Consider the following 13,026-nt stretch of genomic DNA (forward strand, 5'->3'; position numbering starts at 1 on the left):
ACTATGTATTTTTGTAACTAACAGCTGGTGCACGATATCTAAGGAAGTCTCAAGGTTTTGCTCGCCTGAGGTAGTGTGGTCTACAGCTTATCATGAAATACTCCACCTACCTAGAGTTTTCACCTGTATTTTTCGTAGCGGTCTACATACACCACAGACTGAGGCTGGCACTAAGACTGCACTCAATGAGCTGTATTCCGCCATAATATGAGCTGTATTCCGCCATAATATGAGCTGTATTCCGCCATAATATGAGTTGTATTTCGCCATAAGCAAACAGGAAAACGCTCACCCAGAGGCGGCGCTCCTAGTGGCCGTGGACTTTAATGCAGGGGAACTTAAAGGTCTTCCAAATTTCTATCACCATGTTAAATGTGCATCCAGAGGGAGAAGAACTCTGGACCACCTTTGCTCCACGCATACAAAGCTCGCCCTCCATTTAGCAAATCCATCCAATTCTATCCTCCTGCTTACAAGCAAAAATTAAAGCAGGAAGCACCAGTGACTCGATCAATAAAAGTGGTCAGATGAAGCAGATGCAAAGCTACAGGACTGTTTTGCTAGCACAGACTGGAATATGTTCCGGGATTCCTCTGATGGCATTGAGGAGTACAACACATCAGTCATTGGCTTCGTCAATAAGTGCATCGATGCCGTCGTCCCCACAAGCTTATAAGAAATCCCACTATGTTCTCCGACGAACCATCACAGGCAAAGCGTCAATACAGGACTAAGATCGACTCGTACTACACCAGCTTTGACGCTCGTCGGATGTGGCAGGGCTTGCAAATCAATACAGACTACAAAGGGAAGCACAGCCGAGTGCTGCCCAGTGACACAAACCTACCAGACGAGCTAAACTACTTCTATGCTTGCTTCGAGGTAAATAACACAAACATGCATGAGAGCACCAGCTGTTCCGGAAGACTGTGATCACGGTCTCTGCAGCTGATGTGAGTAAGACCTTTAAACCGGTCAACATTCACAAGGCCGCAGGGACAGACGGATTACCAGGACATGTACTGCGAGCATGCACTGACCACCTGGCATGTGTCTTCACTGACATTTTCGACCTCTCCCTGTCCTAGTCTATAATACCAACGTGTTTTAAGCAGACCAACATAGTCCCTGTGCCCAAGGAAACGAAGGTAACCTGTCTAAAGGACTACCGACTCGTAGCTATGAAGTGCTTTGAAAGGCAGGTCATGGCTCACATCAGCACCATTATTCCAGAAACACTAGACCCACTCGAATTTGCATACCGCCATAACAGATCCACAGATTATGCGATCTCTATTGCCCTTTCCCACCTGGACAAAAGAAACACATATGTGAGAATGCTATTCGTTGACTACAGCTCAGCTTTCAACACCCTAGTGCCCTCAAAGCTCATCACTAAGCTAAGGACCCTGGGACTAAACACCTCCCTCTGCAACTGGATCCTGGACTTCCTGACAGGCCGCCCCCAGGTGGTAAGGGTAAATGACACATCCGCCATGCTGATCCTCAACACAGGGGCCCCTCAGGTGCGTGCTCAGTCCACTCATGTATTCCCTGTTCACTCATGACTGCACGACTCCAACACCATTAAGTTTGCCGATGACACAAGTGGTAGGCCTGATCACCGACAACGACGAGACAGCCTAAAGGGAAGTGGTCAGAGACCTGGCCTTCTGGTGCCAGGACAACAACCTCTCCCTCAATGTGATCAAGACAAATGAGATGATTGTGGACTACAGGAAAAGGAGGACCGAGCACACCCCCATTCTCATCGACGGGGCAGTAGTGGCGCAGGTTGAGAGCTTCAAGTTCCTTGGTGTCCACATCACCAACAAACTAACATGGTCACATCACCAACAAACTAACATGGTCCAAGCACACCAAGACAGTTGTGAAGAGGGCTCGCTAAAACTTATTCCCCCTCAGGAGACTGAAAAGATTTGGCATGGGTCCTCAGATCCTCAAAAGGTTTTACAGCTGCACCATCGAGCGCATTCTGATAGGTTGTATCACTGCCTGGTATGGCAACTGCTCGGCCTCCGACCGCAAGGCACTACAGAGGGTAGTGCATTGGCCCTGTACATCACCTGGGTCAAGCTTCCTGCCATCCAGGACCTCTATACCAGGCGGTGTCAGAAGAAGGCCCTAAAAATTGTCCAAGACCCCAGCCACCCTAGTCATAGACTGTTCTCTCTGAGCGCCAAGTCTAGGACAAAAAGGTTTCTCAACAGTTTTTACCCCCAAGCCATAAGACTCCTGAACATCTAATTTAAATGGCTGCCCAGACTATTTGCATTGCACCCCACCCTTTTACACTGCTGCTACTATCTTATCTATGCATAGTCACTTTAATAACTCACATTGACTCTGTACTGGTACCCCCCTTATATAGTCTCGCTATTGTTATTGTACTGCTGCTCTTAAATTACTTATTACTTTTATTTCTTTTATTTTTTAAGCCACTGCCAGATTTCTGGGTAGGGCTGCGCTCAGAGTTCCTTGCCTTGGCAAATCGTGCTGTTAAGACACTGACGCCCTTTGCAACCACGTACCTATGTGAGAGTGGATTCTCAGCCCTCACTAGCATGAAAACTAAATACAGGCACAGATTTTGTGGAAAATTATTTAAGACTGAGACTCAAATCCAACATGGCAGAGTTATGTGCATCTTTTCAAGCACACCCTTCTCATTAACCTGTGGTGAGTTATTCACAACTTTTGATGAACAAATAAAGTTTTATATGTAAGATGGCTAAATAAAGAGCAAAATTATTGATTATTATTTGTGCCCTGCTCTTATAAGAGCTCTTTGTCACAACCCGGCTCGTGAGAAGTGATGAACTCACTCATTCTTATGTTTAATGTGTGTGTGTGTGTGTGTGCGCGCGCAGGCTTACAATGATGGCAAAAAAAACATTTGAGAGTGCGCTGACCCTGGTGCTAGAGGTGGTACGCAGCTGGAGGTTGAATGTTTGAAGGGGTACAGCACTATAAAAGTTGGGAACCACTGGTGTAGAGAATGATTGTACCATGACTGAAAATAACTTCTGGACATCAGAACAGCAATTACTTATCTCTAACTGGACAAAGATTTTTTTCTTTAATGAGTCTGACGCAATGGATATCCCCTTCATTCACATGAAGAAAAGATGGAGATACTGGGGGCGGAGATTGGGGTGCCTTGTGAAAATTTGTTGACGAGTAAGTAAACCGCCACTACCCTCCGTCCTATTAGCCAACGTGCAATCACTGGAAAATAAACTGGATGATCTACGATCAAGACTATCCTACCAACGGGACATTCATTGTAATCTTATGCTTCACCGAGTCATGGCTGAACGACGACAAGGTTAGAAGCCAACCAGCGCTATATTATCCGTGTCATCGACACGGATAATATAGAGCTGGTTGGCTTCTAACTGTGTTTCGGCAGGACCGAGCAGCTACATCTGGTAAGACGAGGGGCGGGGTGTCTATTTGTCAATAACAGCTGGTGCATGATGTCTAGTATTAAAGGGGTCTTGAGGTATTACTTGCCTGAGGTAGAGTACCTCATGATAAGCTGTAGACCACACGATCTAACAAGAGATTTCTCATCTATATTATTCGGAGCTGTCTATTTACCACCACAAACCAATGCTGGCACTAAGACCATACTCAACGAGCTGTAGAAGGCCATAAACAAACAAGAAAATTCTCATCCAGAAGCGGCGCTCCTAGTGACCGGGGACTTTAATGCAGGTAAACTTAAATCCATTTTACCTCATTTCTACCAGCATGTCACATGCGCAACCAGAGGGGGGGGGGACTCTAGACCACTTTTATTCCACACACAGACTCAAACAAAGCTCTCCCTCGCCCTCCATTTTGGCAAATCTGACCCTAATTCTATCTTCCTGATATACAAGAAAAAATGTATACAGGACGTACCAGTGTCCTGCTCAGTACGGAAGTGGACAGATGACGCGGATGCTACACTACAAGACTGTTTCGCTGGCACATAACTGGGGCCAAGCTTCCTGCCATCCAGGACCTTTATACTAACTAGGTGGTGTCAGAGGAAGGCCCAAAAAATGGTCAACTTCAGTCACCCAAGTCATAGTGTTCTCTCTGCTACCGCACAGCAAGCAGTACTAGAGCGCCAAGTCTAGGTCCAAAAGGCTCCTTAACACCCAAGCCATAAGACTGAAGAACAATTCATAAAAAGGCCACCTGGACTATTTTCACTGAACCTCCCCCCTACTCACTTTACTCCTACCTACATCTACAAATGACCTTGACTAACCTGTACCCCCGCACATTGACTCTGTGCCGGTACCCCCTGTATATAGCCTCGTTATTTTTTATTTTGTAAATATTTTCTTAACTCTATTTGTGGGACTGCGTTGTTGGTTAAGGGCTTGTAAGTAAACATTCCATGGTGATGTTTACACCTGTTGTATTCGGTGCATGTGACAAATAAAATTAGATTTGTACAAAATTAGATGCAAATACTTTCATTTATAGAAATAATGCACATAGAATAGATCTACTGCTTCTTAGACTTGGTTTCAATCATAATGACTGATCAAAAACTCAAATTTCTGTGAATTTTGTCGGGTACCCAAAAAGTTAACACATTGTAGTTTCAAGTACTGCAACTGATGATTGCTTTGCCGTGCACTGATCAATGAGCTGTTTGATCAGCTATAGAATTGACGTCATCTATTAATGGATATTAATGTTTCTAAATAAATCCGGTTGTGAGTAATACTTTTGGGGATGTTTTGCTGTCCAAATATGTAATCCATAATGTTTTAGGAAATGTATATTTCTGTTATTTTCATGTTGTCAAACCCAGTTCTCGGGAGTCAAGGTGGAAAGTCTGACACAGCCAGGTAAGGGCTATTTTTGCTGCTATTTCTGCCTTTGCTTGAAATGAATATAAAGGTATTCTGTTAAGGTTGAAAAAGATTGGAGCAATTTGTTATAGATTTTAGTTTTTGAATTAAATTCAATGCAGATTTGTAGGTATCTCTAGAAATGCTGTTGAAATAAGTCTGTTACTTAGGCGCTGACATAGCATATCCAGAATACAGCCCTCTCTTCCCCACCCCCTCACGTGAACAGTGTTGAAAAATGCCTAATGCTGTTGCAACTCTGAGAACAAGTTAAGCCAGTCTGTCTTGCAGCCCAGAACCTTGTGGTTGTTTTGACTTCCCTGAGCTGTTTCTTTAAGAGCACACACCACCACTTTCTCCAGAGTTGCTGGTTTTGTTCATGTTTTCTTCGCTGAGATTTCCAAAACGAACCCTTTTCTCCATAGTGAAAGCTGAAGGGGGAGCACATTCACAGGATAATGCAGAGGGGCCGAAAGAGACGAAAAGGTGAGTTTTATGATTGATTTGATTACCAGGTTTTTAATAAATGAACAATGGATCTGTTTATTTCGTTACTGATTTATTGAACCCAACCAAGCATCTGAATCGTTGTGTTAAATTGTGTAGGAAAAGCACCATAAGACACGTTCTTGAGAGGAATTGTTAGTTGAAAATGGAAGTATTGTGTGGTATGTGCATTCTTGCTAACTTGTTTAATGCTTGATAGTGCTAGTCAAATCATGTCAAATAACTGTCTACAGTTCTACTTGGGTGATTTCCTGTTTTAGGTCGGTCTCAAGTACCTCTGGTTAGACCATTTGAGACAGTTGGGTACATTCAGTCACGTTTTTGTACTCTGCAATTGACTATAGTAGGCTACTCTAAAAAGTATACAAAATACGATAAGCAGTTTTTTTTTCAGGCAAATGGCTGATAAAAAGAGCAGCAAATCAGAGCACGTCGCTTCAGAGAAACCAAAAGGGAAGAGCAGAAACCAGTATTCAAAGGTACAGATTTAATAGTGTGACAACAATGTCATGATGTTACAGCTCAGAGGGGTATACTACAAAGCAGAATCTGAGGTAGTTTATCTAAATATTCTGAAATAACTTATTTTTTAGGAAGATTAGCTTGGAATGGTCTAACTGACTCGACAACCAAAAAATACAAGTTTATAGCTTTCTTATTGAATCAGAAAATCAAGTTATTTCTGGTTGTTTATCAAAGTTAGCTAACTAATTCATTGATCCTGCTTTGTAGTATACCCCTCTGAAATAGAATTTCACATTTGATTTCACAACACCAAACAATTTCCTGCCATAACCTTTACCTTCCCCCTCACTAATGGTATGCCCTTCATTATCGAAATATACTGTGGCCTACCCTCTAACCCACTATCTCCCTGGCTCTGAAACAGATTGTATATTCATCCCATTTAATTGGGTCCTTTTTATCTCAAAGAACATGTCAACTAGGCTGAAGCATGATTTCCTGAAGTAGTTTTCACATTAAAATGTGTTTTAGAAACAACCTTGCGGGTTATTAGTGACTCATGGATACCCCTTCCCACTCAGACAATATTAGGCAGCTCCAGAGACCCCACTGTGCGGGACGCGCTGGTGTCAGCTGTGCAGGATGCCCACACGGCCCTGGCGGACCAGCGATACCGCAACGCAGAGCAGGCCTTCTCCCAGGCTCTTGTCATCCTGGAGACCAGCACACCAAAGGTACGGCACAAAGTCTGGCCCTCCCACCATCAGTGAAACCGTCAGAGATGTGGGGCAACTTCAGCTCAATCTGTACTCAACTTTTTCTTGGCTCAACAGCAATAGACATGTGCAATAGGAAAGGTGCATCATAACAGGAAACTGGGCTTTTATTTCGAGCAAAACCATCATTGAAGACACACTCACTTGCAAGGCCTTGTGCAGATGTTGAGGAAGAGCCATGGTGTGCGTTCTCAGAAAAGCCTAAAGCAGAAAATATTAAACCACAACTTGTCTTGACACAGGCAATTCTTAGAATTATGTACCTTTTAGAAGTGTGGACTCTTGTTTCTCACTGTCACACTGCCTTTTATGTTTGCAAAGGTGACAGAAGTTGGTTGATTATGGTTTTTCCAAACTCCTCACACCTGCCCCCATCTCTCTGTGAAATCCAATAGCAAGTGCATCCTTATTGAACCAATAAATATTTCAACTTCACTTGCGTGTTCACGTAAAATGTTTTGCATTCCTCCCACAGGGCGAGTTCATTTTACATGGCCCGTTGCCCCAGCTGGGCGGAGTTTGCACATTTTAGACAATTCCATTGTAGTGTTGCATGGTATACCGGTACCACAGTAATATCACAGTACCAAAACATCTATTCCTCCATCAGTTTTTCAAATATAATTTAGCCGTGATGGTGAGTGGGGATGCAAACCCTGATTTAGTCTTTTTAGATTTGTACATTTGTTAACATTGCTCATTCTGCACCAATGTATCTTTGCAAGTTCACTGTCATGCAGCCTCTGAGTGCCAGAGGGAAATTGAAAGGCTAGCATGCTAGTAGATACAATGACTGGTAGTCTATGGGTGCTAATGCTAGTTACTTCCTCGAACTTCCTTCATATTGGACACAGACATATAAATGGTATCCACAAGTTCATCTGACTCTGGGGAACTAGATAAAGGTCCTCATTGCCAAAATCCTGAAGTATCCCTCTAAGTAAACTCTTCACCCACCCGGGGGCACTGGGCCATGCAAAACTCGCTCACAGTGTCATTCATTCGACTGGTTCATGTGCTACAGTTGGAAATCTAGCTAGTCAGGTAAATTAGCTCAGTTATCTTCTCTCCTCCATTTTTTTTATTTTTTATTTTTACTATGCTAATGTTTGTCGAGTAGGTGAAATCATTGCAACTGTTAGCTGGCAAATGGTTAAAGCTGTGTTTAGGAACTTGATGTATACAAACCCCTGTAGTTGCATGTGTTTGTTAGTCTGGCCAGCTAACATACCAAGCTAGCTTGACTGAATTTATTACATTTTTTGCTAAGTCAGTTGAGGGATCGATGAGCCTTGCCAGTAGATTGGTGAGCAACTGCAGTAGCTAGCTAACCAACACAATTTAGCTAGCTAGCTTGCAAGCATGTTTGCTAATATTTGCTAGCTTGCCAACAAGGTTACCTTGCCTGTTTCAAATAACGTTACAGTATTAGTTGCATTAGCACGCTAACTGGCCGTTATCTAATTTAGCTAGCAGCTAATTCACTTTTTTCTCCTCCCCAGGAACTTGGCCTTAGTGCTCTTGACCAAGTTGTGCTGATTTATGGCCATGCCTCAGCTCTGTTAGAGATGGGTCAACCTGAGGTAAGAAACTTTCTGTGTGATCGCCAGATACCGAGGAAGGCTACTGTGCTTTTCAAGTGGTCCTTTTGAAACTCAGTTGGTAGAGCATGGCACTTGTAACTCCAGGGTAGTGTGTTCAATTCCCGGGACCATTAAATTGTTTGCACGCATGACTAAGTCGCAAACGTCTGCTGAATGGCATGTAAGTGTGGTTGAGACATCAAAACCATCAGGCTTTGTACGTTTTTTTTTCTTCTATTTAGGAACTTGCTGAAGCTCAAAGGGACTTTGAAAAGATCATAACCTTTGAAGAGCGGAAGTTTCAGTGTCTGGTTTTTTACGGCATTGGAAAAGTGTATCAGAAGGAGAACAGGTAGTTACGGATGGGATCATGTTTATAGAGCACTCTGTAAATTTTAGGTGCATGTCACTGGGTATACGGGCAAATGTTTTTTTTCCTCCCTCCTGTAGATTTCCAGTTGCCCTGCAACAGTTTTCTGATTCTATGCAAATGGTTAAGAAAAAGATAACACCTGGCAAACTGACCTGGCCCACCACAAAAGTTATTGTTGAGGAGACTAAGCTGGACTATTTCAAGGTACGTTCTCATTTATGGTCTTAATTGGGTGTCACGTCCTGACCAGTGAAGGGCCTATTTGTTATTGTAGTTTGGTCAGGACGTGGCAGAGGGTATTTGTTGTACATGTTTTTGGTTATGTGTTTATATGGAGGGTTATTTTGTGTAGAGTGTTTCTGGGTTTAGTGGTGTATCTATGTAGAAAGGGTATTTGATTTAAGGGGTTTATTAGATATGTATTTATGTAAGATGGGGGGTTTTGATTTAGGTGTTCCGGGTTGTTGGGTATGTTCTTGTATTGTATTTCTAGGGGGCTGGTCTAGTGTTGTATTTCTGTGTTGACCTGGTGTGGCTCTCAATCAGGAACAGCTGTACATCATTGTTGCTGATTGATAGTCATACTTAGGTCGCCTGTTTTCACGTGTTAGTTTGTGGGAGATTGTTTTTGCACTGCTGTGTATAGCCTGTGAAACTGTCGTTAATTGTTTTTTCATGTTCACTTTACAAATTAAAGTAAACATGAGCACTCAATCCGCTGCGTATTGGTCCGATACTGATTTCCCCTTTATCAGAAGACGAAGCTTATGACATTGGGTTTGGATCAACTCAACTGTTGAAATGAGGAAGGAAATGTGTCATTGCTTGCTGTCGTTTTTGATTTTGTTCAGCTTTTTTATTTTAACTTCAAAACAGGAGCTGCTAGAAGAATCCATAGAGATATGCAAATTTCCACCTAAACCAGATGCAATTTGTCGGCATCAGAATTGCATTGTCCATTCCAAAATGGAAATCTACTTCACAGATCCAGATTTTAAGGTAAATGACAAATGTGATAAACCTAGTTTCCCTCCATGAAAGTCAGACCTAACATGTTCACTAAACACTCATTGCTGTCTTTTTACTCATAGGGTTTCATTCGTGTGGTTTGCTGCCAAAGCTGCAAAGTGGAGTACCATATCAGCTGTTGGAAGAAGTTGAAAGCAACAGCATTCTCTGATAAGAATGAAAAGGTAACATCTATTTGCAACCTTCAAGTTCAAGTGCACACCAATTTTCTTTTGCTTCACAATTCACTTTTGCTTCACTTGCCGCCAGTATACTCATGTCTGTTTTACCCACAGGATTTCCTGCAGGAAATATGCTTTACTCCAGAATGTAGGGGTAGAATCTGCCATATTAAAATATATGGTCCAACAGGGCTTGTCAAATGTGAGGTAAGGCATTTCTCTAATGTTGGCATGTTGTTATTATTAATGCTGCAATATTTAACGTTATGGGCAGTTCACATAGTGTGTTATAGGTCAGTCATTTTCATTGAAAGCAATTCTAAGAAGCGGTAGATCTATGTGCTCTATTTCTATGATTCCTGCTAAGTTTTTAATTTTTGCATCTTACTTTTGGTTTTGTACACCAACTGAAAATACAATATTTTGGGTTGTGGAAAATATATTTAACAGTGGTTTAGGTGGTACAATGATTCTCTACACTATACTTGATTTTTTTTCTTCTTCACATAAACTGGAATTATGCAATTAGAATTTTAGCAACCAGGAAATGGCAGATCGATTTGTGCATAGTGCATCTTTAAATGTCATTGCCATTTTAGAGCACACTAAGGAATGTATTATTCTGTGTCTTTAGTTTGTGTCTTCAGCATCTATTGAAAAACCTACAGGTACAGCAAAATTGAGAGTAAATCAGAAATGTTCAAGGTCAGTTGAACCAACATTTGTGTGCTTAAATTTCTCTGCATGTCCATACCCAATGCAATTTGTCAGACTGAGCACATCAAAGATTTTGTATGTCAAGCAAATCTTTAACCAAGGCAGTACTATTACTACCATCACAATTGTTTCTGTATCTTAATGTTTTTAATTTCATTTTGTTTGCCAGTCTCAAAAAGTTGAAATCCAAAGAGGATCGTAAGCTCAGGCGGAAACAACATAGACAAGATGCTTCTCTGACTATGCAATACAAGAATGATCAGATGCCTTTGGAGAATCGGGAGACCATTATCATAGAACAGAAGGGTACAGACATCTTACATTTATTATAGTCCACCAGATGTACATTCAACATGTTCCTTTCCAAAGGAACCTGTTTCACTGACTTCACCCTTAAAGAATGTGAAGCTGTGACTAAATACACTGCTCAAAAAAATAAAGGGAACACTAAAATAACACATCCTAGATCTGAATGAATGAAATAATCTTATTAAATACTTTTTTCTTTACATAGTTGAATGTGCTGACAACAACATCACACAAAAATAATCAATGGAAATCCAATTTATCAACCCATGGAGGTCTGGATTTGGAGTCACACTCAAAATGAAAGTGGAAAACCACACTACAGGCTGATCCAACTTTGATGTAATGTCCTTAAAACAAGTCAAAATGAGGCTCAGTAGTGTGTGTGGCCTCCCTACAACGCCTGGGCATGCTCCTGATGAGGTGGCGGATGGTCTCCTGAGGGATCTCCTCCCAGACCTGGACTAAAGCATCCGCCAACTCTTGGACAGTCTGTGGTGCAACGTGGTGTTGGTGGATGGAGCGAGACATGATGTCCCAGATGTGCTCAATTGGATTCAGGTCTGGGGAACGGGCGGGCCAGTCCATAGCATCAATGCCTTCCTCTTGCAGGAACTGCTGACACACTCCAGCCACATGAGGTCTAGCATTGTCTTGCATTAGGAGGAACCCAGGGCCAACCGCACCAGCATATGGTCTCACAAGGGGTCTGAGGATCTCATCTCGGTACCTAATGGCAGTCAGGCTACCTCTGGCGAGCACATGGAGGGCTGTGCGGCCCCCCCAAAGAAATGCCACCCCACACCATGACTGACCCACCGCCAAACCGATCATGCTGGAGGATGTTGCAGGTAGCAGAACGTTCTCCACGGCGTCTCCAGACTCTGTCACGTCTGTCACATGTGCTCAGTGTGAACCTGCTTTCATCTGTGAAGAGCACAGGGCGCCAGTGGCGAATTTGCCAATCTTGGTGTTCTCTGGCAAATGCCAAACGTCCTGCTCGGTGTTGGCCTGTAAGCACAACCCCCACCTGTGGACGTCGGGCCCTCATACCACCCTCATGGAGTCTGTTTCTGACCGTTTGAGCAGACACATGCACATTTGTGGCCTGCTGGAGGTCATTTTGCAGGGCTCTGGCAGTGCTCCTCCTGCTCCTCCTTGCACAAAGGCGGAGGTAGCGGTCCTGCTGCTGGGTTGTTGCCCTCCTACGGCCTCCTCCATATCTCCTGATGTACTGGCCTGTCTCCTGGTAGCGCCTCCATGCTCTGGACACTACGCTGACAGACACAGAAAACCTTCTTGCCACAGCTCGCATTGATGTGCCATCCTGGATGAGTTGCACTACCTGAGCCACTTGTGTGGGTTGTAGACTCCGTCTCATGCTACCACTAGAGTGAAAGCACCGCCAGCATTCAAAAGTGACCAAAACATCAGCCAGGAAGCATAGGAACTGAGAAGAGGTCTGTGGTCACCACCTGCAGAACCACTCCTTTATTGGGGGTGTCTTGCTAATTGCCTATTTCCACCTGTTGTCTATTCCATTTGCACAACAGCATGTGAAATTTATTGTCAATCAGTGTTGCTTCCTAAGTGGACAGTTTGATTTCACAGAAGTGTGATTGACTTGGAGTTACATTGTGTTGTTTAAGTGTTCCATTTATTTTTTTGAGCAGTGTACATTATGCAATCCATATCACTGTTACATTCCAAACTCTGTTCTGACCACATAACAGCTTCTCTCTGTCACAGTATCCTCAGTTCCTAACTGTTGAACTCCCTTCTCCAGACTTATCCCCCACCTGGCTGTCTTACGGGGACCGTGTTCTGCTTCAGATCAGCGAGAGCAAGGATCTGTTCAGAGACCAGAGCCACAGCATCTCTGTGTTGATGAAGAACCTTAAGCCATGGATGGACATGGACCGGATCAAGCGAAGTGAGCTGGGCATGTCGTATGCTGGGAGGCAGCCGGAGACGCTGGGGGATGTGGTGGAGCTCCTCCTGGAAAGGAAGAACCGGGTGTGGGCCCGCATCTTTATCCACAGCCTGAGCGGCTGCCTGGACACCAGTCCCATGCTGCACGACTGAGCCCACAAACTTGACAGCTCAGGTCAATACACATTACCTTTTCTCCTGGTAACCAGGCCTTCAACTTGTGTATTGAAGAGCAATGCTAACCTCCCAGCTGCATACTTGTGTACCCTTGCCACTAGATTACGGGTTCTAATCAAG

General features: G+C 43.4%; 1 protein-coding gene across 5 annotated transcripts in view; it reads left to right on the forward strand.

Moving 5' to 3' along the window:
- LOC115154226 (E3 ubiquitin-protein ligase TTC3) overlaps positions 1 to 13,026 on the forward strand; it is a 41,008-nt gene that overhangs the window by 27,766 nt on the left and 216 nt on the right. For all 5 annotated transcript variants that reach the window (XM_029700228.1, XM_029700227.1, XM_029700231.1 and 2 more), the window contains 13 exons: positions 4,841 to 4,877; positions 5,306 to 5,366; positions 5,782 to 5,866; positions 6,434 to 6,586; positions 8,131 to 8,211; positions 8,454 to 8,563; positions 8,662 to 8,788; positions 9,461 to 9,583; positions 9,676 to 9,777; positions 9,889 to 9,981; positions 10,409 to 10,479; positions 10,661 to 10,797; positions 12,584 to 12,904. In XM_029700228.1, coding sequence (XP_029556088.1) covers positions 4,841 to 4,877; positions 5,306 to 5,366; positions 5,782 to 5,866; positions 6,434 to 6,586; positions 8,131 to 8,211; positions 8,454 to 8,563; positions 8,662 to 8,788; positions 9,461 to 9,583; positions 9,676 to 9,777; positions 9,889 to 9,981; positions 10,409 to 10,479; positions 10,661 to 10,797; positions 12,584 to 12,882 — 1,479 coding nt within the window. In that variant the 3' untranslated portion in view covers positions 12,883 to 12,904. The remainder of the gene's footprint in view (positions 1 to 4,840; positions 4,878 to 5,305; positions 5,367 to 5,781; positions 5,867 to 6,433; positions 6,587 to 8,130; positions 8,212 to 8,453; positions 8,564 to 8,661; positions 8,789 to 9,460; positions 9,584 to 9,675; positions 9,778 to 9,888; positions 9,982 to 10,408; positions 10,480 to 10,660; positions 10,798 to 12,583; positions 12,905 to 13,026) is intronic.

Source organism: Salmo trutta, chromosome 19 (assembly GCF_901001165.1).
Source record: "Salmo trutta chromosome 19, fSalTru1.1, whole genome shotgun sequence".
NCBI classification, from domain to species: domain Eukaryota; kingdom Metazoa; phylum Chordata; class Actinopteri; order Salmoniformes; family Salmonidae; genus Salmo; species Salmo trutta.